Here is a 27890-nt window from a genome sequence, read left to right on the forward strand (position 1 = left end):
AGGCAGGTGAGGAGGTGAGGCAGGTGAGGCAGGTGAGGCAGGTGAGGCAGGTGAGGAGACATACACAGGTGAGGAGACATACACAGGTGAGGAGACATACACAGGTGAGGAGACATACACAGGTGAGTGTTAATAAGACGGTATCTTATAAGGTAACTCTTACACTCCCTCTCCCTTACCTCATCATTAAACTCCCTAATGCTACCTGGGAGGGGTAGGTTAGGTTAGGTTAGGTTAGCATTAGCATTAGGTTACTTAACATTATGATAAAATAGCTGGGAGGGGGGCTAATCTTCATGTGATTCAGTAACACTAATAATTAAAGCTTATGAGATATTGTAAAACACTGTAAGATGACACACACTCACACACACACACACACACACACACACACACACACACACACACACACACACACACACACACACACACCCACTCAATCTCAACCCTCTCCATCTCCCTCTCTGTCCTTCCTGCGGCCCATCTCCTCTCTGTCCTTCCTGCAGGCCATCTCCCTCTCTGTCCTTCCTGCGGCCCATCTCCTCTCTGTCCTTCCTGCGGCCCATCTCCCTCTCTGTCCTTCCTGCGGCCCATCTCCCTCTCTGTCCTTCCTGCGGCCCATCTCCCCGACGCCTGAGGCAAGAGCTGATACAATGATAACCAGATGAGGCAGTATGAATCACTCCCACGGCCCAGATGTTATCAGTAGATGACCACCTCCCGGGAGAGATAACAGGTGGTGAGGGACGTCTGCACCTCTCTCTCTTACTCACTTTTTCCTCTGTCTTCTCTCACTCCTTCATGATGTCTCCCTCGTAATGCCTTCTGTCACTCTTCCCTCATTACTTCCTTCCCTCCTCCTTCCTTCCCTCCCTCCTTCCTTCCCTCCTCCTTCCTTCCCTCCCTCCTCCTTCCTCCCTCCTTCCTTCCCTCCTGCCTTGTGTGCTGGTGTCCCCGCTGCTCACCCCCTTCACTCTCATTCCAGTTGTGGTGATGGATGGAAGAGTTAGGCTAGGTTAGGCTAGGTTAGGTTAGGTTAGGTTAGGTCAGGCTAGGTAACAAGGTAATGATGGTAACACGAGGGTCATTCAGCCGGTGCACACTGCCAGGGACGGGATCGCTGTCACCATCTCATATAACCTTCCCAGAGTGTGAGAGCCGTGTGGTCACTACTGTCCCGTTAGTGGTGACAGGTTTCAGTCGTTGGTTGACCTAACACCTCACTGGTGCCGTACAGGAGGTGTAGTGTTAATGGCGCCACACCACACTATTGTTGTCCTCACATGTGTATACACCAACCAAAAAAGTATCGGTACACTCGGCACGGTCATCTGTGAACCCGGGACCAAGACTCAGGCCAAGTAATAAATAAGACTGTAGGTGCAGGAGATACTGACGAGGCTACAGCATCACCCGCCGGTCTACACAAGAGTCAACACCTCACCTTCAGACGGCATCAGTGATCAATAACTCTCATAAGTGACTCAGGAGGATCTACGGCACACACACACACACAAAAGAAATGTAATTCTTCCAACTTTCACTTTTAGTTAAGAGAAGCGTCACTGTCCCTCCCCCCACCACCACCGTCACTGTCCTCCTCCACCACCACCGTCACTGTCCCTCCTCCACCACCACCGTCACTGTCCTCCTCCTCCACCACCGTCACTGTCCCCCTCCACCACCACCGTCACTGCCCTCCTCCACCACCGTCACTGTCCCCCTCCTCCACCGTCACTGTCCCCCTCCACCACCGTCACTGCCCCCTCCACCACCGCCACTGTCCCCCCTCCTCCACCACCGTCACTGTCCCCCTACTCCACCACCGTCACTGTCCCCCTCCTCCACCCGTCACTGTCCCTCTCCTCCACCACCGTCCTGCCCCCCTCCTCCACCACCGTCACTGTCCCCCTCCTCCACCACCGTCCTGCCCCCCTCCTCCACCACCGTCACTGTCCCCCTCCTCCACCACCGTCCTGTCCCCTCCACCACCACCGTCCTGCCCCTCCTCCACACCGTCACTGTCCCCTCCACCACCGTCACTGTCCCCCTCCTCCCACCGTCCTGCCCCTCCCTCCTCCACCACCGTCATTGTCCCCCCCTCCACCACCGTCACCCCTCCCCACCTCACCATAACAGTCTCAGGCTTATGTTTTGTTTGTATCTTTCATTGATTTATTTACCACGGAGGAAATTCTTCAGTGTTTGTCTAGAGAGAGATAGAGAGAGAGAGAGAGAGAGATAACATCCTACGTGCAGGAACACACACCCAGCATCTCTGGTCCCAGGAAAGACGTTCAAGAAGCCTGACCCTCACCTTCACCCCGGAGGTCCACACTCTGTAGATCAAGATTAGTTGAAAGTGAAAAAACTAACTCACTCACATTTGTCCAAAGAGAGAGAGTGTGTGTGTGTGTAATAATAATAATAATAATAATTAACGGTTTATTGAAAGAGCTTGGCAGAAGGCTGAAAATATACAGTTACATATTTGGGGAATGGGTTTCGAATTACAAATAATATACAAGTAACATAAGTGACACAAATAAGACATATAATAACTAGATGGGGAAAAGCTCAAACTACAGTTCATTTCAACATAGTGACAGTGCAAGGAGTAGTGTTTACTGGGAGTGAATACACTGGTTTATTACAAGTTATTGATAATTTTTACAATGGTTGGGACTGGGCTGTTCTTATAGCGATCAGTGTGTGTGTGTGTGTGTGTGTGTGTGTGTGTGTGTGTGTGTGTGTGTGTGTGTGTGCCCGTGCATCACTCCTTCAGTAGCCAGATGAACCCTCATGGGCCAAAGTTAGGTTTCATCAAGGTATTCATCGAGTTGTTTTGTTTTAAGAGAATATTAGTTGGATCATGAAGATTAAAACCCTTTGACGACGATGGTTTAACCCTTTGACGACGATGGTTTAACCCTTTGACGACGATGGTTTAACCCTTTGACGACGATGGTTTAACCCTTGAGGACGATGATTTAACCCTTTGAGGACGATGGTAAGCCCTTTGAGACGATGGTTTAACCCTTGACGACGATGGTTTAACCGCTGACGATGGTTTAACCGCTGACGACGATGGTTTAACCCTTTGACGACGATGATTTAACCCTTTGACGACGATGATTTAACCCTTGAGGATAATAATAATAATAATAATAATAATAATAATAATAATAATAATAATAATAATAATAATAATAATAATAATAACATCAATCGTACTCAGTAAACACAAACAGAAACTTTACAGCTATCAACTTACAGCACAGTCGTCAGTGAGCGTCTCAGTGGCGGGCGTGTGGGAGTGAGTTCTGATTATACAATAACGTTCGCAGGATCGCCAAATCCGTCTGAATCCGACTTGTTCCCGCCTATTAATTTACTCACAACAATAAGCGTTCGCAGGTTCGGTGGCTCCAGCTTCATTCGGCTTGTTATATCGTCTAAGCCGCTTAAACTGGCTTAGTGGGCCACCAGAAGGTAACTATTAGACAATTATCACCTGGGTATTGGCTTCTTCCGCCTCAGTAGTGACGGTGTTTTGTTTGTCCAAAGTTCACTCCTGACGCATTAAAGCTTACGTCAAAGATTCTCCAAAGCTGCTAAGTTAACTTTTCCTCCTAACTGGTGATGTTCTGGCGTCCTAAACTGACCCACCTTCTATACACCACAAAATTGATGGCCAAAATGAAGTCAAATTTATATACCATCGTAACTAAACGTATTTTCTTATTTTCAGATTATATAGAAGTGATTTTTACGTATTTTGAAGGTGGAATAATACCACTTATAAGTAATGGAGTATCAGAATCTACGTGTTGCTGAGAACTTAGTGAGATACACCTTCTGACGTTAATAAAACACAGTACACACACACCTACACCCGAGACAGTGTTACTAACGGGTGATATAAATTCCTCTCTCTCTCTCTAGTCAGTGTTGCCAACTAATACCCTGTGTCAGTGCTATTACCAACACGATCACAAGGTCTAGCACGGTGTAAAATGTTTCGTTAAGTATATTTGTAACACTGTTTAGTACTGTAGCGTGTGTGTGTGTGTGTGTGTGTGTGTGTGTGGTTGCTTATGTATATTTAATTATCTATCTACTCGTCTGACTGTCTATCTCTCTTCTTTATCATTCTTTTCTCTTTATTCTTCTTCCTCCTCCTCCCTCACCTCTCACCCCCTCCATGGCGGCACCTTTGAAGTCTTTCTCTACCTCACCAACCATTCTCCATATTAAAATTCCTCGTCCGGTCATTGTTTACAAGTCATTTACGTCACAATAGGTTTCTTTTCCTAGTGTAAGCAGGTGTGGAGACATACACGCGTCTCTGGGTGGTCAACTGAGGTATTCTGACAGATTACTGGATTATGCACCAAACACCCTTCACCTCTCCTCCCCAACGTTGTGTTTCCTGGGAATAAAGAATAAAAGAAGTGTACATTGTTGAGAGGTGTCCAGGTGTTCAGTGATGGATGGCGAGTCAGTTTAATATCAACTGTTGTTAGTCAAGACCGTTGAGTTGGCAGCGGCAGGACTTGACACCAGGTGAAGCAACAGCAGGACTTGACAACAGGTGAAGCAACAGCAGGACTTGACACCAGGTGAAGTAACAGCAGGATTGACAGGTGAAGCAGCAGCAGGACTTGACAACAGGTGAAGCAGCAGCAGGACTTGACAGCAGGTGAAGCAGCAGCAGGACTTGACACCAGGTGAAGCAGCAGCAGGACTTGACAACAGGTGAAGCAACAGCAGGACTTGACACCAGGTGAAGCAAGCAGCAGGACTTGACAACAGGTGAAGCAACAGCAGGACTTGACACCAGGTGAAGTAACAGCAGGATTTGACAGCAGGTGAAGCAGCAGCAGGACTTGACAACAGGTGAAGCAGCAGCAGGACTTGACAGCAGGTGAAGCAGCAGCAGGACTTGAACCAGGTGAAGCCAGAGGACGACAACAGGTGAAGCAACAGCAGGACTTGACAGCAGGTGAAGCAGCAGCAGGACTTGACACCAGGTGAAGCAGCAACAGGACTTGACAGCAGGTGAAGCAGCAGCAGGACTTGACACCAGGTGAAGCAGCAGCAGGACTTGACACCAGGTGAAGCAGCAGCAGGATTTGACAGGGTGAAGCAGCAGCAGGACTTGACAGCAGGCAAAGCAGCAGCAGGACTTGACAGCAGGTGGACTTTCAGGTGAGTGTAGTGTGTGTGTGTGAGTGTAGTGTGTGTGTGTGTGTGTGTGTGTGTGTGTGTGTGTGTGTGTGTGTGTGTGTGTGTGTGTGTAGGTGATGGGGCAGCGGCCGGACAGACAACTTAAAGCTTCTGATTAAACCAACTGTGAAAGCTTAAACAACAAGATCAAGCTTACTCACACCTTGTTCTGTCCGGCAGGTGTCGTGAGTCAGTGTAGAGACGGCGGGGCGGAAGGGCGGGGCGGGGCGGGGCACAATAAAACCCACCAAGTAGTTAAGACACTGTCGCTGTGTCCGGACAAACAAGCATCAAACACATGTTGCTCTGACTGACGGAAGGAGACAGCCTCACACGGCTCACCTGTCACCTTGACTGACGGTAGCTGATGGTGGGACAGATGACGCAGTTACCTGTTCATTAATTACTCATCCACACCTTCACTATCTTGTGTTGTTTTTTATAGCAACTGATCACTGGTGTGTTTCATTCACCTGTCCTCTTCATCCACCTCCCAGACACTGCCTCATCCATCCCTCACTACCAGACACTCCCTCATCCATCCCTGTTGTGCTCATCCTCCCAGACACTGCCTCATCCATCCCTCACTACCAGACCTCCCTCATCCACCTCCCAGACACTGCCTCATCCATCCATCACTACCAGACACTGCCTCATCACCTCCCAGACACTCCTCATCCCTCCAGACACTGCCTCATCCATCCCTCACTCCAGACCCCCTCATCCACCTCCCAGACACTGCCTCATCCATCCATCACTACAGACACTGCCTCATCACCTCCCAGACCTCCCTCATCCACCTCCCAGACACTCCCTCATCCACCTCCCAGACACCCTCATCCATCCTCACTACCAGACACTGCCTCATCCACCTCCCAGACACTGCCTCATCCATCCTCACTACCAGACACTCCCTCATCCACCTCCCAGACCTCCCTCATCCTCCCAGACACTGCCTCATCATCCTCACTACCAGACACTCCCTCATCCACCTCCCAGACACTGCCTCATCCATCCCTCCACTACCAGACACTCCCTCATCCACCTCCCAGACACTGCCTCATCCATCCCTCACTACCAGACACTCCCTCATCCACCTCCCAGACACTGCCTCATCCATCCTCCTCCAGACACTCCCTCATCCACCTCCCAGACACTGCCTCATCCATCCCTCACTACGACACTCCCTCATCCACCTCCCAGACACTGCCTCATCCATCCCTCACTACCAGACCTCCCTCATCCACCTCCCAGACACTGCCTCATCCATCCCTCACTACCAGACACTCCCTCATCCACCTCCCAGACACTGCCTCCCTCCTTATAAACACAACACAACACAACACAACACAACACAACACAACAAAAACCTCACAACACAACACAACAATAGAAGACGTGTATAAACAAAAGGTAATAAAGAAGAAGAAATAGATGAAAATAGTGATGTTTGGAGATAGTGAAGTGTGAAGGATAATGATGGTGACTCTCTCTCTCTCTCTCTCTCTCTCCTCTCTCTCTCTCTCTCTCTCTCTCTCCCCAAGCGAAAGGGATAAATGCTAAGTGTCTTGGTGACAGGTTGAGTGTGTTAAGTTACCTGTTGGTGTTTATCCAGGTGTTGAGTACAGGTGTGTGTGTGTGTGTGTGTGTGTGTGTGTGTGTGTGTGTGTGTGTGTGTGTGTGTGTGTGTGTGTAAAATAAAATAATGATAAATAAAAGATAAAACTTAACCACATACACATTTATATTGTTTGCTGTACCGTCATCCAGGTGTACCGTCAACCAGGTGTACCGTCAACCAGGTGTACCGTCAACCAGGTGTACCGTCATCCAGGTGTACCGTCATCAGGAGGTGTACCGTCAACCAGGTGTACCGTCAACCAGGTGCAGTCATCCAGGTGTACCGTCATCCAGGTGTACCGTCATCCAGGTGTACCGTCAACCAGGTGTACCGTCAACCAGGTGTACCGTCAACCAGGTGTACCGTCATCCAGGTGTACCGTCATCCAGGTGTACCGTCAACCAGGTGTACCGTCAACCAGGTGTACCGTCATCCGTTACCGTCAACCAGGTGTACCGTCATCCAGGTGTACCGTCAACCAGGTGTACCGTCATCCAGGTGTACCGTCATCCAGGTGTACCGTCATCCAGGTGTACCGTCAACCAGGTGTACCGTCATCCAGGTGTACCGTCAACCAGGTGTACCGTCAACCAGGTGTACCGTCATCCAGGTGTACCGTCATCCAGGTGTACCGTCATCCAGGTGTACCGTCATCCAGGTGTACCGTCAACCAGGTGTACCGTCATCCAGGTGTACCGTCAACCAGGTGTACCGTCAACCAGGTGTACCGTCATCCAGGTGTACCGTCAACCAGGTGTACCGTCATCCAGGTGTACCGTCAACCAGGTGTACCGTAACCAGGTGTACCGTCATCCAGGTGTACCGTCATCCAGGTGTACCGTCAACCAGGTGTACCGTCATCCAGGTGTACCGTCATCCAGGTGTACCGTCAACCAGGTGTACCGTCAACCAGGTGTACCGTCAACCAGGTGTACCGTACCGTCAACCAGGTATACCGTCAACCAGGTGTACCGTCAACCAGGTGTACCGTCAACCAGGTGTACCGTCAACCAGGTAGCCGTCAACCAGGTGTACCGTCATCCAGGTGTACCGTCATCCAGGTGTACCGTCAACCAGGTGTACCGTCAACAGGTGTACCGTCAACCAGGTGTACCGTCATCCGGTGTACCGTCAACCAGGTGTACCGTCAACCAGGTGTACCGTCAACCAGGTGTACCGTCAACCAGGTGTACCGTCAACCAGGTGTACCGTCAACCAGGTGTACCGTCATCCAGGTGTACCGTCAACCAGGTGTACCGTCAACCAGGTGTACCGTCATCCAGGTGTACCGTCAACCAGGTGTACCGTCAACCAGGTGTACCGTCAACCAGGTGTACCGTCAACCAGGTGTACCGTCAACCAGGTGTACCGTCAACCAGGTGTACCGTCAACCAGGTGTACCATCAACCAGGTGTACCGCCAGGTGTACAGAACAGAGGCTTGTGTCATCTGGTCTTATATCCGGGTCAGTGTATGGTCTTGTTACCCAACCAGCTACTAAATCCTCTTCATGTTAAACTCAGTAATACACTACTGGAGCTGTATTGGTAATAAATCTGATAATACAATACTTTATTCTACGTGCTTGATAAATACTATAGTGTATTCTACAGATGCGATATATACAAACACACGGTAATGGTGTATAATTATGTATTCTCTGTATAACATTTGAACACACACACACACACACACACACACACACACACACACACACACACACACACACACACACACACACACACACACACACACACACACACACACACACACACACACACCTTCAAACACCCATATTAGTCCAAAACAATTCAGGATCAGTCGTCCCTATGAAGCGATAAACGCGGGAACCTATTTTTTGCTGGGTACACCTGAGGCCAGTTGATATTACCAGTAAACCTCCGTAATAACAGGCTATACACTCTAATTAACTGTAGCATAAGGGCATAATGAGGGCAGAGAAGGGTCACTTGTCTTGGTGTTTAGTGGACAGGGAGAATGCTACCCCCAGCGTACGACCTGAGAATAACACTTGTCGCTTCCCGCCATTTTCGTTCCTATCCGCGAGTCTCTATGTATGTAAACAAAAAGTGACGTCACTCATTACTATGTGTTGATTGGTGTCTCAGTAACCAGGTGACGTAAGGGGAAGAGACAAGGGTGTGTATGTGTGTGTGTAGTGTGCAGGGATGTGCTATACAGGGGTGTGGAGGACTAATTATTACAGTGAGCAGGAGAGTGGCTGACGGTGCGGTGTGTCTGGCCAGCAGTGTGTTGGCTCGCCCTCTTATTTATCCCCTCAGCGGCCGGCGGGGGGCTGCACCTCCTCAGTTTTTTGCTACACTCGCTCCATGTTGACGATACTTTATAGCGTATTAATAAATATAATTATCTTATATTATTAATTTGCCTTTTAGAAATATATTTTTTTTTTTGGTGAAATCGAGGGACGACCTTACCTCTCTCACCCCTCTGATACTCTTAATAAATTTCACGAGACTTTATCTTCCAATATTTTATAAGATCAACAATTTGGAACCTCATCGACTGTGATGTTGACTACAGTACACACTCATACTCTCTACACACTCATAACTCTACACACTCATAACTCTACACACTATTAACTCTACACACTCATAACTCTGCACACTCATAACTCTACACCTCATAACTCTACACACTCGTATAACAGACTCTACACACTCATAACTCTACACACTCATAACTCTACACTCAAAACTCTACACACTCATATAACAGACTCTACACACTCGTATAACAGACTCTACACACTCATAACTCTACACACTCGTATACAACACTACTTCACCACCAAAATATTATATAATATTCTTTGTTTTACATCAGTACGTCTTAAACGTTGATATATATATGGCAATAATTATAAAGAGAGGTATTAGTGTTACTTCCCACCAATATTTAATGGTTATATATTAATAAATATATTGATACATACATGGTGTGTGTGTGTGTGAGGTGGTGTAATGCGTCTGGTGTGGCAGAATTATGTTAGTGTTAAGGTGCAAGCACTACTTGCTTCCTCTCGCTTTCATGCGCCGCTGGCTAGCCCTCGAGGCGAACAAGGAAGCAACTTGCATAAGTCTTCCCCTGCCAGTACACAGCCTCTTCACCATCAAGACTCCCTCTGTGCCTCCTCGTGGCAACACACGGAAACTGGTGCTCGTGGGCCCAGGCTAGACCAGCAGGGGATCTCGTAGTAGCAGTGGGCCCCAGAGGGACGACGCATAGGCCCATTGGCACGTAGAGTTGTAGACACGTCCTGGTGCCAACGAACCACTACCCCGCTGCCTGCGGGAGTAAACGCCAAATGAAAAATCTGCTGTGGAGCCCCGCATCAGGCAGACATGCTTACAGAGCTCCAACAAGACCCAACGGCGGTATAGAAGGAAGAGGTGACCATGGGAACCCGACGACTACACCGACGGACGAAGGTCAATGCCAGATGGACAGGCTACTAAGGCGAAATCCAACAAACTGGGCTATCGGCAGTCCATCCCAACTCCCCCTCTCCCCAGTCGTTGCAACACTTGCTCCACTGGATCAGGAAAAGGGAGAGCCAAGGTGTGTGGTTGCAGCCTGCGCTCCTGCCTCACCACATAAATCAACTCACGAGCAGCCATCATCCGGCTCCCATGGGGATGATCGTCATACTCGATGCCGAGTGACAACAAAGTAGTAGTAGTAGTAGTAGTAGTAGTAGTAGTAGTAGTAGTAGTAGTAGTAGTAGTAATAGTGTGTGTGTGTGTGTGTTGTTCTCACATATATAAAGAGATGAAGTGAAGTTATGACTATATGAAGGGATTTATTTGTATATGAAATGGATTTATGAGTATATGAAGTGGTTTATGAGTATATGAAAGGGTTTATGAGCATATGAAAGGGTTTATGAGTATATGAGGGTTTATGAGTATATGAAGAGGATTTTGGGTATATGATAAATATTTCCCAGTCAACGTCTTAACCCAAAGTTGTCTGAGTCGACGCCTTTCTGTGACCAGTAATTAAGCGTTTAATAAATCAGTGTTGAGTATCGGCAGAAGTTAATTATAAGCAGAGCTGGTGTAGATGACCACTGATAGGCAAGGTGGCCTATCAGAGCTGGTTTCTGACAGGTAATCTGATTGGGTGTAGGATGATGGCGTGTTCTGATAGGTATAACTAGTTTATTAAAGGATCGAGGCTCTCGTTTGACTGTCTGAATATTTGGTTGAAAATAGAATCTGAGTGTCAGTTTGATTGGTTAGGTTAAAGTTAGGTTAGGTTAGGTTAGGTTAGGTTAGGTTAGGTTAGGTTAGGTTAGGCTAGGTTAGGTTAGGTTAGAGTAGCGACGATGGCACCTTAAGTTATTAAGTTGCATGACCCAGTAACAAGGAATAGCCCTAGATGACCGGACAACTCAACAACTGCACTGGCTATCCATTACCTCAGAACACGATCCGTAAATTACTTACACACACACACACACACACACACACACACACACACATTGTTACCAAGTCATTTAGATCAGAACTACAAAACCTAACGACCAATAGTGAGGTAGTTGAATAAGTAACAGTTATTATCACCACTCATAACACACCCCACAACACACCCCACAACACACCCTCACAACACACCCCTCACAACACACCCCTCACAACACACCCCACAACACACCCCACAACACACCCCTCACAACACACCCCTCACCCCTCACAACACACCCCACACAACACCCCTCACAACACACCCCTCACAACACACCCCCCTCAGCAACACCCCTCACAACACACCCCTCCACACAACACACCCCTCCCCCAACACACACCCCTCACAACCCCTACCACACACAACACACCCTCTCCCCACACCCCCTCACAACACACCCCACACAACACCCCTCACAACACACCCCTCACAACACACCCCTCACAACACACCTCTCACCCCCTCACAACACACCCCTCACAACACCACAACCACAAAGGACTAGACAGACTAACACTCAAGACTCACCACCCTGTCTCCACCTCTCACCCACAAACACTTACTCTAACATTATCTAAGCAGCGAGTAATGTTAACTACACCTTGTATGAACCTAACCAATAAGAGGCTAACTGCTGAGGCCTTAACCCTCTCATTCCCTCAATACTAGGTACTTTGGACACCTAAATTGCTAACTGGTCCCCCGTGAAACAAGCAGTTAGGCTGTGGTGAGTGTTGTCTGGGGGCAGTGGTTGATAAACTTGAGTGAACGAGGACCTGCGTCTGAGACATTCCTGGCAGTCATACATCACCAGTAATACCCAATCTGCGGCGATCACTGCCTCGTGTGGCCAGCTATCAGCCCCTCAACTACCCTCAATTTGAGTGGTCGTCAGGCCTTCCATCTCGGGAGGGTCAGGCAGCGAGCCCCTTGAGCCATGTACTACTAGTGGGTATTCTCCCCCCCTCCCTCCCTTATAAACAATTTTCCTTCATATCGTCTAACATCAACATCTCTACCTCCTCAATTTTCTCAGGGACAAAAAATCCTCCAAAAGTTAACATATTTGATATTTCACGAAGGTATAATTTCTTATTTAAGACCTAATCAAATTTCTGATATCATAATATGTCGAGCAAGATTATACTGATCGGGGCCTGATCACGGTGAGAATTACTCAGTCTTGGAATGTGTCTTTACCAGTGTCTTCCCGCCTCACAGCACCTCAGCCGGGAGTAAATATTGGACTTGTATTGATAAACAAGACAACATAACTTAGTAGTTACTGTGGAAGTAAAACATCCCTCTAAAATATGGTGAAGGTTTCTCACACTCCTGCACCGTAAAGGAAGAGGGGAAAACGCCTCTGATTGGTCCATTTAAGCCACAGAACAATAATGTCTGCTAAATAGGCGAGGAAATTACAGTTAATCTCTACCGTAACTAAGAGAGTTGATCAGGGCCATGAAGGAGGGGGGGGCGCCACTCTGGGTGAGGCAGTGATGGTGGTAATGGTGGTACTGGTGGTAGGTTGTGGCAGTAGGTGGTGGTGGGAAGTGGCATCATCACCACCACCTACTAAAACTACCACACCACTACCACCACCACCATCTACACCACATCACCACCATCACTACCACTACCCACCACCATCACTACCACCATCACTACCACCATCACTACCACCATCACTATAGCCACATATAAACATTACAACAAATAAGATTTAACCCCAAAAAACTCAAAATACCCAAATCTCTCTTGATAATCCAGGTATATACGAGTGTTATTAAGTTACCTGAGTATAATAAGCTCACCTGGTGGAGCTTAATTAAGAGGTGAGTCGCTGGGTATTACTGAGGCAAATTAATCAAAATATTATCAAGTTACGTCCGCCCTCTGCATGACCCTACCCCCCCGCCCCTGCATGACCAGCCCTACCCCGCCCCCTGCATGACCAGCCCTACCCCTGCCCCCTGCATGACCAGCCCTACCCCCGCCCCTGCATGACCAGCCCTACCCCGCCCCCCAAGGCCAGCCCTACCCCGCCCCCCGCCACCCAGCCCCTACCCCCTGCCCCCTGCAGACCAGCCCTACCCCCGCCCCCTGCATGACCAGCCTACCGCCCCTGCATGACCAGCCCTACCCCGCCCCCTGCATGACCAGCCCTACCCCGCCCCTGCATGACCAGCCCTACCCCTCCCCGCCATGACCAGCCTACCCCCGCCCCCTGCATGACCAGCCCTACCCCCCGCCCCCTGCACGTCAGCCCTACCCCCCGCCCCATATGACCAGCCCTACCCCGCCCCCTGCATGCCAGCCCTACCCCGCCATGACCAGCCCTACCCCCGCCATGACCAGCCCTACCCCCGCCCCCTCTCACACACACACTACAGTAGTACTCCGCTGTGTTAAATAGTGACCTAAAAGATAACAAAACACAAAAACAACACAACAGATAACCTTTCCCTCACTAAGATAACAACAGTTCCCCAAATATCAAACTTACTGTATAAGCTTAACGCCACGCTTAAATGCATTCTACTAAGCTTATTTTCCGCCCATTACTTAACATTACACACTTGTTTTCTCCCGTAGGTTAGGTTAGGTTAGGTTAGGGTAGGTTAGGCTAGGTCAAGGTAGGTCAGGGTAGGTCAGGGTAGGTTAGGGTAGGTCAGGGTAGGTTAGGGTAGGTCAGGGTAGGTTAGGGTAGGTCAGGGTAGGTTAGGGTAGGTCAGGTATATGGATAAACACTTCATAGTTGTTGTGTAAACACTAGAGCAGCGTGAACCAGAGATGCAACTACTCTGTCTCGGAACAAAAGCGACCTGAGATGCGCACAGATAGAAATTCCAAACATACATACATTCATACACACGCACATATACATTTATACATACACACACACACGTACATACTTTATACACATACATACATACACACACTACCTACAGAAGCCACACTATCTCTCTGGCTCTCGTCTTCACTAAACATTTTAACTTAATTAACAAAAGCGTAATTATCAACTAAGTCATCTACCTGTGGGATGGGTTTTTAAATTTATTCTTTAAATTTCCTTTTTAGTTTAACCTTTTATTATTGTTTTTTTTTCTTATTTTAGGCTTATTTCCCATTCCGTGTGTCATTTGTTTATCGTGTTTGTATTTGTTTATTTACGTGTTTATCCGATTCTGTTCTTCACACGATCATTCCTTTATGTAAATCACTTGTTTCCTTTATTCATTCTTTTAATATTAACAAAACTTTGATAAATATCTTGAAGGGAAAAAACAGCTTGGCGTTGTTGCCGTGGTTAACGTCTCAGAGTATCCATCCCTGTCATGATCGTTCGCGCAGACAAACTTCCTGCTCTTGTCTGTGTGGCGGGAGGGGCGATGGACGAGGCTCTTCTCTGACGAACTCTGTAGATTCCCAACCCTCCCCCCTCCCTCCCATAGTGACGTTCATATCTCACAAAGTAGAATACAGTTATTTTTTTTTTTAAATGAGATAGCCTTTTACGAGGTTTAAAAACATGTGTAGGTTCGATAAGGTAAATTAAAAGAGGTATTGTCTAGTTCAGTGAGTCAGGAATCCGCGTTTTATGAAGGGTTACATCTTCTTCAGTCAATGGTGTTCTGTAGTACTAGTTAGCATAGACACTTGCCTCAGATAGCAGAGGGCGTGTTGCTTGCCTCTCACTGGGCTGACACACACGCAAAAAAGAGGAATTTAAGGACGTTGTATTCTCGTAACTATTGACACACACACACACACACACACACACACACACACACACACACACACTATATAAAAAACTTGTTACTAAAGATGTTACTACACTGATTTAGAACACTATAACAGTCACTACAGTGTCTCAAACTGCTGTAGTGAAGATCATAACCACACACTGTAGATAACACTGATATCTCAATCTTAAATACCACACACACACACACACACACACACACACACACACACACACACACACACACACACACACTATCGGAAAGCTTAAGTTAATGTATCTTTTATTGACTAATTATTATTATTATTATTATTATTATTATTATTATTATTATTATTATTGTTGTTGTTGTTATTAAAGTGACAATACTGAAACCTCCATATAACGAACCTTTCTCCAAATAATCCGCTAAATCGAAGTTGCCATCTAACGGACCCTCAATATAACGGATTTTCCCTCTAAATAATTCAATAAATAAAAACTTCACCTCCAGATTACTCCTACAGCTGCAGTAAAGAAAATAATACTTTACTTAAATCATCGCTTCAGTTGGCTCGTCTCCCACAGCTAAACAAGAACAAACAAGAACAGAGTAGTGGAGGCGTTAAGGCAGTGCGGGACAACAAAGACATGTGAGTGTTTCCCCGGGAAGTTGGTGTGTGACGTAAAACCAACCATGTGCACAAACTGAGTGACAAGGGGCGCAATAAGTGAGGGAGGGAGAGAGGAGGGAGGGAGAGAGGAGGGAAAGGAGGGAGGGAGGGAGGGGAGAGAGAGAGGGAGGAGGAGGAGGAGGGAGAGAGGGAGGAGGAGGAGGGAGGGAGGGAGGGAGGGAGGGGGAGGGAGGGAGGAGAGGAGAGAGGGAGGAGGGAGGGGAGGAGGGAGGGATGGAGAGGAGGAGAGGGAGGGGAGAGGGAGGAAGGAGGGGAGGGAGGGAGGGAGGGAGGGAGGGAGGAGGGAGGAGGAGGGAGGGAGGAGGGAGGGAGGGGAGAGGAGGAGGGAGGGAGGGAGGAGGAGGGGAGGAGGAGGGAGGAGGAGGGGGGAGGGAGAGGGAGGGATGGAGGGAGGGAGGGAGGGAGGGAGGGTTGCAATTATGGCCAACATGCTGGTCTGGCCACTTACCTCCTCCAGGGTCCACCTGATCAATCATGATACAAGTGGCAGCAATCGTCCTCCTCTCCCTCACTCCCTCCCTCTCTCCCTCACTGCTACATGTCACCAACTCAACTCATCAACCAGACGATCAAACAGTATACCAAAGAGCTGATGAGTGTGGCAGTACTGAGACAGGACGAGGATAAACCTGAGTCTTATCCATCAATAGTAACTGGATAATGTTAACAGAGGGATTAACCACAGTAGCTCACACTCACAACCTAACCTAACCTAGTAATTTGTGGTAGGTGATCCTTATGTACCACAACAAGAGACATAAACACAGTCTAAACCTTGTGTTAAGTTAATAGTGGTTACTATAACATGTGTAAATGGTGGTGGTGGTGGTGGTGGTGGTGTTTGTTAAAATGGAAATGCATTAAAAGAGAGAGAGAGAGAGAGAGAGAGAGAGAGAGAGAGAGAAGAATAATGATACACCCTACAGTTATATAATATTGCCCTTATATAACAATCACATATACGTGTTTCTCCCTGGAGGCAAACTCTCCATTAACCTCTACTATATAACCCATATATATATCTCGCTCACTCTACCCGTCAAAAGAAACACGTAAACGACTTTTTTCCCGGACCAATAAAACACAAGTTAGTGTCAGCTGAGATGTTTATTTTTCCCTTTGATATATTTATGTTAACCCAAAGTGGTCTGAATATATGGTGTTTATAGAGTTCCTTGATGTTTGTGTTTATAGAGCCCCTTGATGTTTGTGTTTATAGAGTCCCTTGATGTTTGTGTTTATAGAGTCCCTTGATGTTTGTGTTTATAGAGTCCCTTGATGTTTGTGTTTATAGAGTTCCTTGATGTTTGTGTTTATAGAGTCCCTTGATGTTTGTGTTTATAGAGTCCCTTGATGTTTGTGTTTATAGAGTCCCTTGATGTTTGTGTTTATAGAGTCCCTTGATGTTTGTGTTTATAGAGTCCCTTGATGTTTGTGTTTATAGAGTCCCTTGATGTTTGTGTTTATAGAGTCCCTTGATGTTTGTGTTTATAGAGTCCCTTGATGTTTGTGTTTATAGAGTCCCTTGATGTTTGTGTTTATAGAGTCCCTTGATGTTTGTGTTTACAGAGTCCCTTGATGTTTGTGTTTATAGAGTCCTTGATATTTGTGTTTATAGAGTCCCTTGATGTTTGTGGTTACATAGTCCCTTGATGTTTGTGTTTATAGAGTCCCTTGATGTTTGTGTTTATAGAGTCCCTTGATGTTTGTGTTTATAGAGTTCCTTGATGTTTGTGTTTATAGAGTCCCTTGATGTTTGTGTTTATAGAGTCCCTTGATGTTTGTGTTTATAGAGTCCCTTGATGTTTGTGTTTATAGAGTCCCTCGTAAAAGTTATCACAAAGTCTTCAAAATGAAAAAAATTAATCGTATACAAATATTATCTCTGTATTGTGGAGTTATGAATGAAAGTTGACGTAATGGTTAATAAATCGTACGTCTGGCAGCGTTACGAGAGCTGGCATGGCGAGTGGCGGAGAGAGAGAGAGAGAGTGAGAGCATATAATTTAGTTTCATTACAAGTTATGGAATGTAAATGGGGTGTAAATGGGGTGCATATGAATGATACTCTTATAATTGGTGATTAAAAAGAGAATTTTCCCAGGTTGGGGGTGGATGAGTGTGGAAAAATGTCTACTGTGCAAAGAAGTAAATATTGAACTTAAACTTCAATAAATAATTGACTTATGTGAGGTCAAGTGTGTGTGGCGTCAGGTCAAACAACAGGAAGAACTGTTTACACACACAACAAAGTACTTCATCACACACACACACAGTACCCCAGGCATGAGGATCTCCTGGGAAAGTCCTCTCCTTTCAACATTCCTCCCATCATATTACCCTCCCCCCCACCCTCCTTTTCTCACCTTCCTATTAGGACCTCAGAGGCCCCTCACAATGGCCCGACAATGGCCCATTCAATAAGACCTCGGGGCTGACGATTTCACGGCTAATGAAAACCCAAAGTTAATTTTCCACTTATCATCATAACAAATTTATAAAACGGGAACTTCTTTTATCGGCAACTGACCTACGACCCCTGAACCCAGCCTCTGGTGTAGGACCCAGTTTATACCTTCATTAGGCTATAAACGATGGGATAGAGGTGATTAATGGGTAGATATAGTATGATACACAGAGCTTAGTGAGAAGGCCTAGCGGGAGGTGCGGTAAAACACACTACAGGCCGACACTTAGTTACCCCCTGTGTGTGTGTTGCTCGCCCCACACACCTGTATTAGCCTCTGGTCTTAATATATCACTCGGGGCACAATCCTACCAACATTTCTTTCTTTAGATTTTAATGAAACTATTTACCAATTCTGTATACAACAAGGCGTTAAATTAAATAACATAAACACACAATAGTTTACAGAGGTTGTGGTTACTCTCTTGATCTGCGTTGAAATCACCGAAGTTTCTCTCTCTCTCTCTCTCTCTCTTACACACACACACACACACACACACACACACACACACACACACACACACATACAGACAGACACACAGCACCGTACACTTGGTCTCGGTCACGTACTTCTCAAACACCTCATTAAGTTCTGTTGCGTCTCCTATTAGTTCTGTCTAAACCCAAGATCCGCCTGGCCTCTATGGTCCTGGATCCTGTTGTAAAGAGTGTTGGATCCTGTTATAGGGTGTTGGGGTGTGTTAAAAGGTGTTGGAGTGTGTTAAAGAGTGTTGGAGTGTGTTAAAGGGTGTTGGAGTGTGTTAGAGGGTGTTGGAGTGTGTTAGAGGGTGTTGGAGTGTGTTAAAGGGTGTTGGAGTGTGTTAAAGGGTGTTGGAGTGTGTTAAAGGGTGTGGGAACGTGTGTTAAAGAAACGTCATCATAATGTACCAGGGTTCTGACACTCACCTGTACATCCTGCACCAGACACGGGAACACATATCAGAGTGACTTAAGACGTCTAATATCTGCCCCCAAGACACCATTAGTTACAGAGGCAACATCTTCATCTACATAACACCATAACTTAACTCAGTCATTGATTGTGTTTGCTGAAGAAAGAGATACCAAGAGTTACTGACTACCTCTTGAGTTATTACTTGATCCTCCTACTGGTAAACTTTATGAGTTATTAAATGTTGGTGATAATAAGTTTTTTTTTGATGTTTTCGGTGTTTAGATTTATATACTTGTTGTCCCCTCTCTCTCTCTCTCTCTCTCTCTCTCTCTCTCTCTCTCTCTCTCTCTCTCTCTCTCTCTCTCTCTCTCTCGTTACAAATTTTACCGCAGATAACCACTAACCCTTTATTTATTGCCACACACTGTTGCTTTGTAATAATCTGTATATACAGCACACCTGTAGTACAGATGTGTGTAGCGGTGAGGGGGAGAATGTGTCCAACTATATGACTCAACACAGTGTAAATGAACCTTTATTCAGCACACCAGGAGGCGGTGTACCACCTTCACCATTTATAAGAGAGGGCATTTATCAACAGCCCCGGGCAAGAACCAACGACCCTTAAGGCAGGAGGCAAGCGTTGTATCCACCCGCCCGCCGCTGCACCGTATAAACCATCATTGTAACAAGGTAAAGCTTGTTACTGTTAATTAATGAAGGTGAAGAACTCGTTCCATCACATTAAACTTTATGACCACCTAAGCTCATAATGGTTGTGTTATAACTGGTGACGGCAGACTGAGGGCGTTATGGTAGGGAGGCTCCACCACTACTCACTTATCCCTCATTAATCTGTTGCATCCTCACTGTAATACCCCACGTTATTAGCTGTTATCAGTATATCACAAGTGTTAGCTATAAAACAGTAGAGAAAATGAACTAAATGATCTGGCCCCGTCTCGCAGGTGGCCCCATCCCTCAGGTGGCCCCATCTGTCAGGTGGCCCCGTCCCTCAGGTGGCCCCGTCTGTCAGGTGGCCCCGTCCCTCAGGTGGCCTCGTCTCTCAGGTAGCCCGGTCTCTCAATTGGCCATGACAGCTCTCTCAGTCTATACAGCACATGGCCACAAGTCTTATCTCACTCCTAACCCCAAATGATATAATCTTAGACCACAAATTATACTATACACTAATTGTTTAAGATTTATCGAGTAATAGATTCAACAATAAGTACAAGAATCTACAGTGAAATATGAGCTTGTACTATAAGGTGTTGGATTCCGTTATTGGACACTGAATCCTACTATAGGTAACTAAATTCTACAGTAAATCACACTACACTAAAAAATGAATCAGGTTTCACTCTTAGCTATTGTCTTTTTTTTTCCACGAGGAATTGTAATCCTTTTAAATAGACTAGAACCTGTTTTTTTCTTACTCAGGTAGACTCTAACACCAGCCTCTATTGAATCCGAAGTCGAGATAATTGTTTTTAAGTCATTTTTTATTTAGACATTTTTGTACCTTGTTTCTGTTACGTTAAATATTAAATAAATAATTGTTTACTTAGTTGTGAACGACGTTTTGAAGGAGAATTCCGTCGGTGTATCACAGTGTCCACTCAGTACCATCTGGCCTGGGGCGTGTTGCACTTATTGTCAATTATAACTTCCAGTGTAATAATTCTCGTATAATTCCCGGCATTTATAAGCTTAGCCAGTTATTATCACCTTACGTATGTTATATAAATTACGGAAATATTTACTGAAAAGCCGTTCTGGATGCAATTATCGTACAGCGGGCAGAGGAAATAATTGCCAATGAGGCAATAATGTGGCGGTGTATGTAAGCACTTTACTCATTACTTCATTACTCTATCATCTCGTGAACCACACTTAATGGCTCCTAAGTTGTGTGATAACTCACCCTCGCCCTCCACCGTAAGGAGTCGAGGCAGAAGATGATAATAATAGGACCAAACAGTAGGGTCGGCCTGATCTTTATCGGGACCGGGTGAATCCCTCTCTTATCTCCTCTCATTAGCGTATCTTAATCTTCATGATAAGTCTTCTGAAAATCATCACCTAGGAGAGGATCCCTAATGATGTTGGCGTTGAAGGCTAATGGAGGTGCCAGCAGTGTTAATCAGAGCCTTTATACGGCTCCCGAACTGACGTGGGGCGATGGGCTTTTGTTTCACTTACGGGCGGGTGTTTATGGCGCTATTTACTGATGGTAATGTTTATCCCTCAAGTATATCGTATATCCTAAGTGTATTATAGCTACGGCTGTTAAGATCTTTATCACCTAAGGTTCAAAATAATCTGGAGGTAGTTGAGGAAGGGTAAAAAAGCCTTAATATTAGACAAACATGATCTAAATGAGCAGTGTTGGCTGGCGTCTTTTAGCTACCAATATTGTTGTGGAAATTATACCAAAACCATTTTCGTTTTTAACATTCAAAATTGACGTAATCTTTAATCTCCCTTAATACAGACATTCTAAAACACTATACACTTCCATCTTTATTTCCCATTAGGATTTTTTTCTTCTTTGAAATAAATTAGAGCGATTTATTCCCCTTAATTACAAAGAAGAAGTAATTTTTGGAGTCTGTAGTTTGCTTTTGTACATCATCTTATCTCAATACAAAATGAGATCTTTACTTCTCTACATAATCATTTAATTATCTGTCAGAAGACTTAACACCACAGATGATCTTCAACAAAAACAAAACCCCTTTCATTTTTTATTCACCCAAATGTAATTAAGGATTGATTTATGTAATTAGTATTCAGTTGATGATTATGCTAATATTATTCAAATACATTACTGGACTCACTGCCAGTATGGAATTATTTTACAGGATTATTTTTTTCTTTATTATTTACTTACCGTATTTATGTCGTTTTATGTTCAATATATGAGTTGGTGGTGTGTGTGAGAGAGAGAGAGAGAGAGAGAGAGAGGAAGAAGGAATCTCATGGGTGACCTGACCTGACCTGACCACCTGGCTTCCTGACCTCATTAGTCACAGTTTGACCTAATGATGGAGGAGTAGGAGTAGCAGGGTGCACAGGTGTGAGGTGGTCAGTGCACAGGTGAGGTGGTCAGTGCACAGGTGAGGTGGTCAGTACACAGGTGAGGTAATCAGTGCACAGGGTGAGAGTGCACAGGTGAGGTGGTCAGTGCACAGGTGAGGTGGTCAGTACACAGGTGAGGTAATCAGTGCACAGGTGAGATAATCAGTACACAGGTGAGGTAATCAGTGCACAGGTGAGATAATCAGTGCACAGGTGAGATAATCAGTGCACAGGTGAGATAATCAGTACACAGGTGAGGTAATCAGTACACAGGTGAGGTAATCAGTACACAGGTGAGGTAATCAATACACAGGTGAGGTAATCAGTGCACAGGTGAGATAATCAGTACACAGGTGAGGTAATCAGTACACAGGTGAGATAATCAGTGCACAGGTGAGGTAATCAGTGCACAGGTGAGGTAATCAGTGCTTCTCAACCAACATTTTATCATTCTTCCGTCTGTTAGATAGTCTGTATGAGGGACTGTAATCTACCTAATTAACTTATCTACCTCCTGGATGTCTACCTGTCTACTAATCGTTACCTGTCTACCTGTTATCATAGGTCCTACTTCCCTCATAATATAAACACCTCTCACTTACCTGTCTCTCTACCTTTGTAAATACCTCACCAGCTTCCCCATTTACCTACTTACCTACCTACCTACCTGCCTACCTACCTGCCTACCTACCTACCCCTACCCCCTATCAGTTTATCTACCTATCCCTTACTAGTTTATCTACCCACATACCTAGCCCCTATCCCCTACCCCCCTTACCTACCCCCTATGAGCTTATATACCTATCCCTTACTAGCTTACCTACTTACCTACCCACATACCTATCCCCTACCCACCCCCAGCAGGTCCCTGGCTCATCAGTACACAGGCATCACCATCCTCCCTCGCCTCTCCCGACCTCATCACTCGACTTGTGGCGGAAAATATCAACAAGTGGTGTTAATCTTGTCCGGTATTGGGGCCTCACGTCCGCCATTGTTATTACCCACAATGCCACGCCTCCCTGACAAAAGCAGCGCGAAATGCGGCGTTTATTGGAGATATCAGGAATTTGGTCACGGTGCGTTAAGAGAGAATATGTGTTTGTTTAAAAGTGGTGGTGGTGGTGGTGCTTAGTGAGGGGTGCTGTTCTCTCTCTCTCTCTCACTCACTATTCCTCTCTCTCGGCTGTTGGGGCTTGTTTCTTGATCTCTCTCTCTCTCTCTCTCTCTCTCTCAGTCTCTCAGGTTAGACTTTGTTTTGATCGTGGCGGCTTACCTTGTGTTGGTCACCTGGAGTTTGCCTGTTGGCGCTGGTCCGCTGACATCACCTGGAGAGAATATAGACATGTCATGATAACTAGGTTTGGTTAGGTTAGGGTAGGTTAGGGGAGGTTAGGGTAGGGTAGGTTAGGGTAGGTTAGGGTAGGGTAGGTTAGGGAAGGTTAGGGTAGGGTAGGTTAGGGTAGGTTAGGTAGGTTAGGGAGGTTAGGGTAGGTTAGGTAGGTTAGGTAGGGTAGGTTAGGGAGTGTTAGGTGTAGGGTAGGGTAGGTTAGGTAGGGTAGGGTAGGTTAGGTAGTTAGGTAGGGAGGTTAGGGTAGGTTAGGGTAGGTTAGGGTAGGGTAGGTTAGGGAAGGTTAGGGTAGGGTAGGTTAGGGTAGGTTAGGGTAGGTTAGGGTAGGTTAGGGTAGGTTAGTAAGTCAAACTTCCTAAATAATCAAAAGTTTGTTATGTTTTTTGGTTGACATTCATCATTGTTAAGAATATTATTAAAGTGTGACCTCTACGTGATGTTAATTATGATTATTATGAGTTTAATTACTTTTAAAGATGTGTGTAGTGTGAGGGCGGCAGGAACAGTGTGAGGGCGGCAGGAACAGTGTGAGGGCGGCAAGAACAGTGTGAGGGCGGCAGGAACAGCGAAGGTGAGCGCTACTGCAGGCAGACGGAGGGTAAATGGTCTCCTTGCGTGTGACTACAGGGCGGAGAGGATCACCAGACGCTCGTGACGGCGTTGTTTTTATGGTCGAGGCGAGACAATAAAGAGATCAAGTTATGACTCAGGTAAGTTAACAGGTGGAAGTTGTAACGTAACATTAAGACCAAATAACTAACCTAACCTACCCTACCCTAACCTAACCTAACCTAACCTAACCTAACCTGCCCTACCCTAACCAAACCTGCCCTACCCTAACCTAACCTACCCTACCCTAACCAAACCTGCCCTACCCTAACCTGCCCTACCCTAACCTAACCTACCCTAACCAGAAGAGTATACAGGTAATACTTGACTCACACGAGAAGTCAATAACCAAACAATAGTGACTTTAATTAATATCTTTCATAATAAAGTTAGTGGAACAAGATGGCCGCCGCTTAGCATATACAACTTTCACAATAATATACAACAAAATAAATAAATTAAGTTATAAGATGAACTGAGATAATGATATATGTATGTATGACTGTTAATGACACACACACACACCCACACACACACACACACACACACACACACACACACACACACACACACACACACACACACACACACACACACACACACACACACACACACACACACACACACACACACACACACACACACACACGGTAGTAGTGACTTCAACACCTACAGGTAGTGATCTTCAGAGCGTGGGCTAGTGTTGAGGTTTTCAGCAAGGTGAATATTATTTCTTTTCTCTCTCTCTCCCTCTCCCCCTCTCTCCTCTCATCTCCCCTCTCCCTCCTCCTTTCCCTCTCTCTCCCACCTATCCCCCCTCACCTCCCCCCTGTACACCACTCTACTACGTGTGGGTCTTAAGCATTAGTGGTAGAGAGAGAGAGAGAGACAGAGAGAGAGACAGAGAGAGAGAGAGAGAGAGAGAGAGAGAGAGAGACAGAGACAGAGAGAGAGCATACACCAGCCGAGAGCCTTATTAATACCCCCAGTAATTGTATGTCATTAGCATAAAGAGGATTTCACGCCTGGCCATTGGTCGGAGCTCTGGGGGGGCAATGATGGCGGGAGAAGGAGAGGAAGGAAGGAAGGAGAGGAGAGGAGGGAGGAGAAAGGGAGGAAGGAGGATGAAGGAGTAAGGATGAAGGAAGGACACGACACACACACACACACACACACACACACACACACACACACACACAACAACAACAACAACAACAACAACAACAACAACAACAACAACAACAACAACACATCCCAAAATAAAATATCTCACTCAATGAAAAAAAAATAAAATAAAAATAAAAAATAAATAAATAATGAAGACAGAGACAAATTACTAAGACGAAACATGACGTAAAAAAATAAGACCTCACACTCCACACCCTCACAAGACTCCATTAACTTAAGTTGTCCCAAAAAAGGTTGAGGGAAGCTTGCATAGAAAACGTAAACCTGACCCGATGGATAACTTCTCTAATTGCATTATAATTATACACACGATACACGATACATCCCCATCACTGTCGTCGTCTCCACTAGCGTCCCTACAATAAACCGCTTAAACCCTCGCTAAATGAACCACACATAAAACGCTTTAATACTCAATAAACCAAAATATTTCACAAATGGAGTTTAAACCAGGCGTGAGGGTATCTTGTCTGGTTTAATCTTACTTAATTTGTGGGTTTATTATCGTTCCTTCCCGACAGTGGTTTAGGGATTGTGGTCTAATGTGGAGGATTGTAAGTCCCGGGGAGACCTATTGTGGCCTTAGACGGGAGAGAACTGTAGAGAGACGGGAGAGAACTGTAGAGAGACGGGAGAGAACTGTAGAGAGACGGGAGAGAACTGTAGAGAGACGGGAGAGAACTGTGGAGAGACGGGAGAGAACTGTAGAGAGAGAGGAGAGAACTGTAGACTTTATTTTGATGTTACGTTAGGTTAGGTTGTTATTAAAGAAGTTAGTTGTTGTTAAATTTATAAGACCAGTCAGGTCCCTGCAGGTCACGCAGGTCCCTTATCTCAGGTACTGTAGACACACTAACATCTGAGGCACCTGGTTGATGTAAGGCTCTCCAGGTCCCCATGCCTCCTTCATCCCCACATCCCCAGGTCCCCCCACGCCTCCCAGGTCCCCCACGCCTCCCTGGTCCCCCCCCTACGCCTCCCAGATCCCCCACGTCCCCAGGTCCCCCCCACGCCTCCCAGATCCCCCACGCCTCCCAGATCCCCCACGTCCCCAGGTCCCCCCACGCCTCCCAGGTCCCCCACGCCTCCCAGATCCCCCCACGCCTCCCAGATCCCCCCACGTCCCCAGGTCCCACCCCCACGCCTCCCAGGTCCCCCCACGCCTCCCTGGTCCCCTACACCTCCCAGATCCCCCACGCCCCCTGGTCCCCCACGCCTCCCAGATCCCCCCACGTCCCCAGGTCCCCCCCCCACCTCCCCAGACGCCTCCCCCCCCCACGTCCCCAGGTCCCCCCACGCCTCCCAGGTCCCCCACGCCTCCCAGATCCCCCCACGTCCCCAGGTCCCCCCACGCCTCCCAGGTCCCCCACGCCTCCCAGATCCCCCACGTCCCCAGGTCCCCCACGCCTCCCAGATCCCCCCACGTCCCCAGGTCCCCCCCACGCCTCCCAGGTCCCCCACGCCTCCCAGATCCCCACGTCCCCAGGTCCCCCCGCCTCCCAGGTCCCCCCACGCCTCCCCTGGTCCCCAGATCCCCGAGGTCCCCCCCTACGCCTCCCAGATCCCCACGTCCCCCAGGTCCCCACGCCTCCCAGATCCCCCACGCCTCCCAGATGCCCAGGTCCCACGTCCCCAGGTCCCCCCAGTCCCCCACCTCCCAGATCCCCCACGTCGTCCCCCCACGCCTCCCAGATCCTCCCAGATCCTCCCACGTCCCCAGGTCCCCCCACGCCTCCCAGGTCCCCCACCCCCCTACGCCTTCCCAGATCCCCACAGGTCTCCCACGCCTCCCAGATCCCCCCACGTCCCCGCCCCCACGCCTCCCACGTCCCCAGGTCCCCCCACGCCCCCCATGAGGTCGTGTTTACAGGTCATCCAGCAGAGACCCCCATCTCAGTCAGGTCTCACTAGTACGACCACCTGATACGACTGTTATCTCCTCCGGAACTTTCGTCTCTATGTTTAAGATACCATAAGGTTGATTTTGACATTATATTACCAAGTGGATATATGCCTGTTTACCTCTTAATGCCCCAGAGAGAGTTGTACACTAATTAACGCCATTGATTTTGGGAAACCGAACTATCTAATTGGCAATCTGAGACGGCCTGGCTCAAATGATAACCAGACACGATGGATTCTTCACTATAAGGTCTATTTTCACCATACACATCTATCTGTACGCCAACTTTAAGGTATGAGGTGAGATAGCACTGTTTTGGCCCCAGACGCAAGGACTCGGTAGCCAGGATGTGTCAGTCGAGAGATAGAGGGCGTGTTGTGGCGAGAAGTGTCTTTCAGTTATTATTATTATTTCTCGTTTATAACCTTCCTGCTTTACTCTCCTTCATTATCTATATCTGTTAATAATATTCAAGGAGTATATAACAGTGTGTATATTTCTCTCGGGGGTCAAATATGTATTAAGGGGTAAAAGTGAGTGTAGTGAAGCGCAAGGTGGCGGGAGTCAATCAGAATGTCAACAAGTTAGCGCGGGTGATGGATGCCT

General features: G+C 46.8%; 1 protein-coding gene across 1 annotated transcript; it reads left to right on the forward strand.

Moving 5' to 3' along the window:
* Positions 1-24285: 24285 nt before the first annotated feature.
* LOC121879931 (vegetative cell wall protein gp1-like) lies at positions 24286-27305 on the forward strand. The gene is made up of 2 exons (XM_042386749.1): positions 24286-24294; positions 26382-27305. Exons 1-2 carry the CDS (start codon positions 24286-24288, stop codon positions 27303-27305), a joined length of 933 nt encoding a protein of 310 aa, XP_042242683.1.
* Positions 27306-27890: the final 585 nt, after the last annotated feature.

This window comes from Homarus americanus, unplaced genomic scaffold (assembly GCF_018991925.1).
Source record: "Homarus americanus isolate GMGI-L3 unplaced genomic scaffold, GMGI_Hamer_2.0 scaffold29478, whole genome shotgun sequence".
Lineage (NCBI taxonomy): Eukaryota > Metazoa > Arthropoda > Malacostraca > Decapoda > Nephropidae > Homarus > Homarus americanus.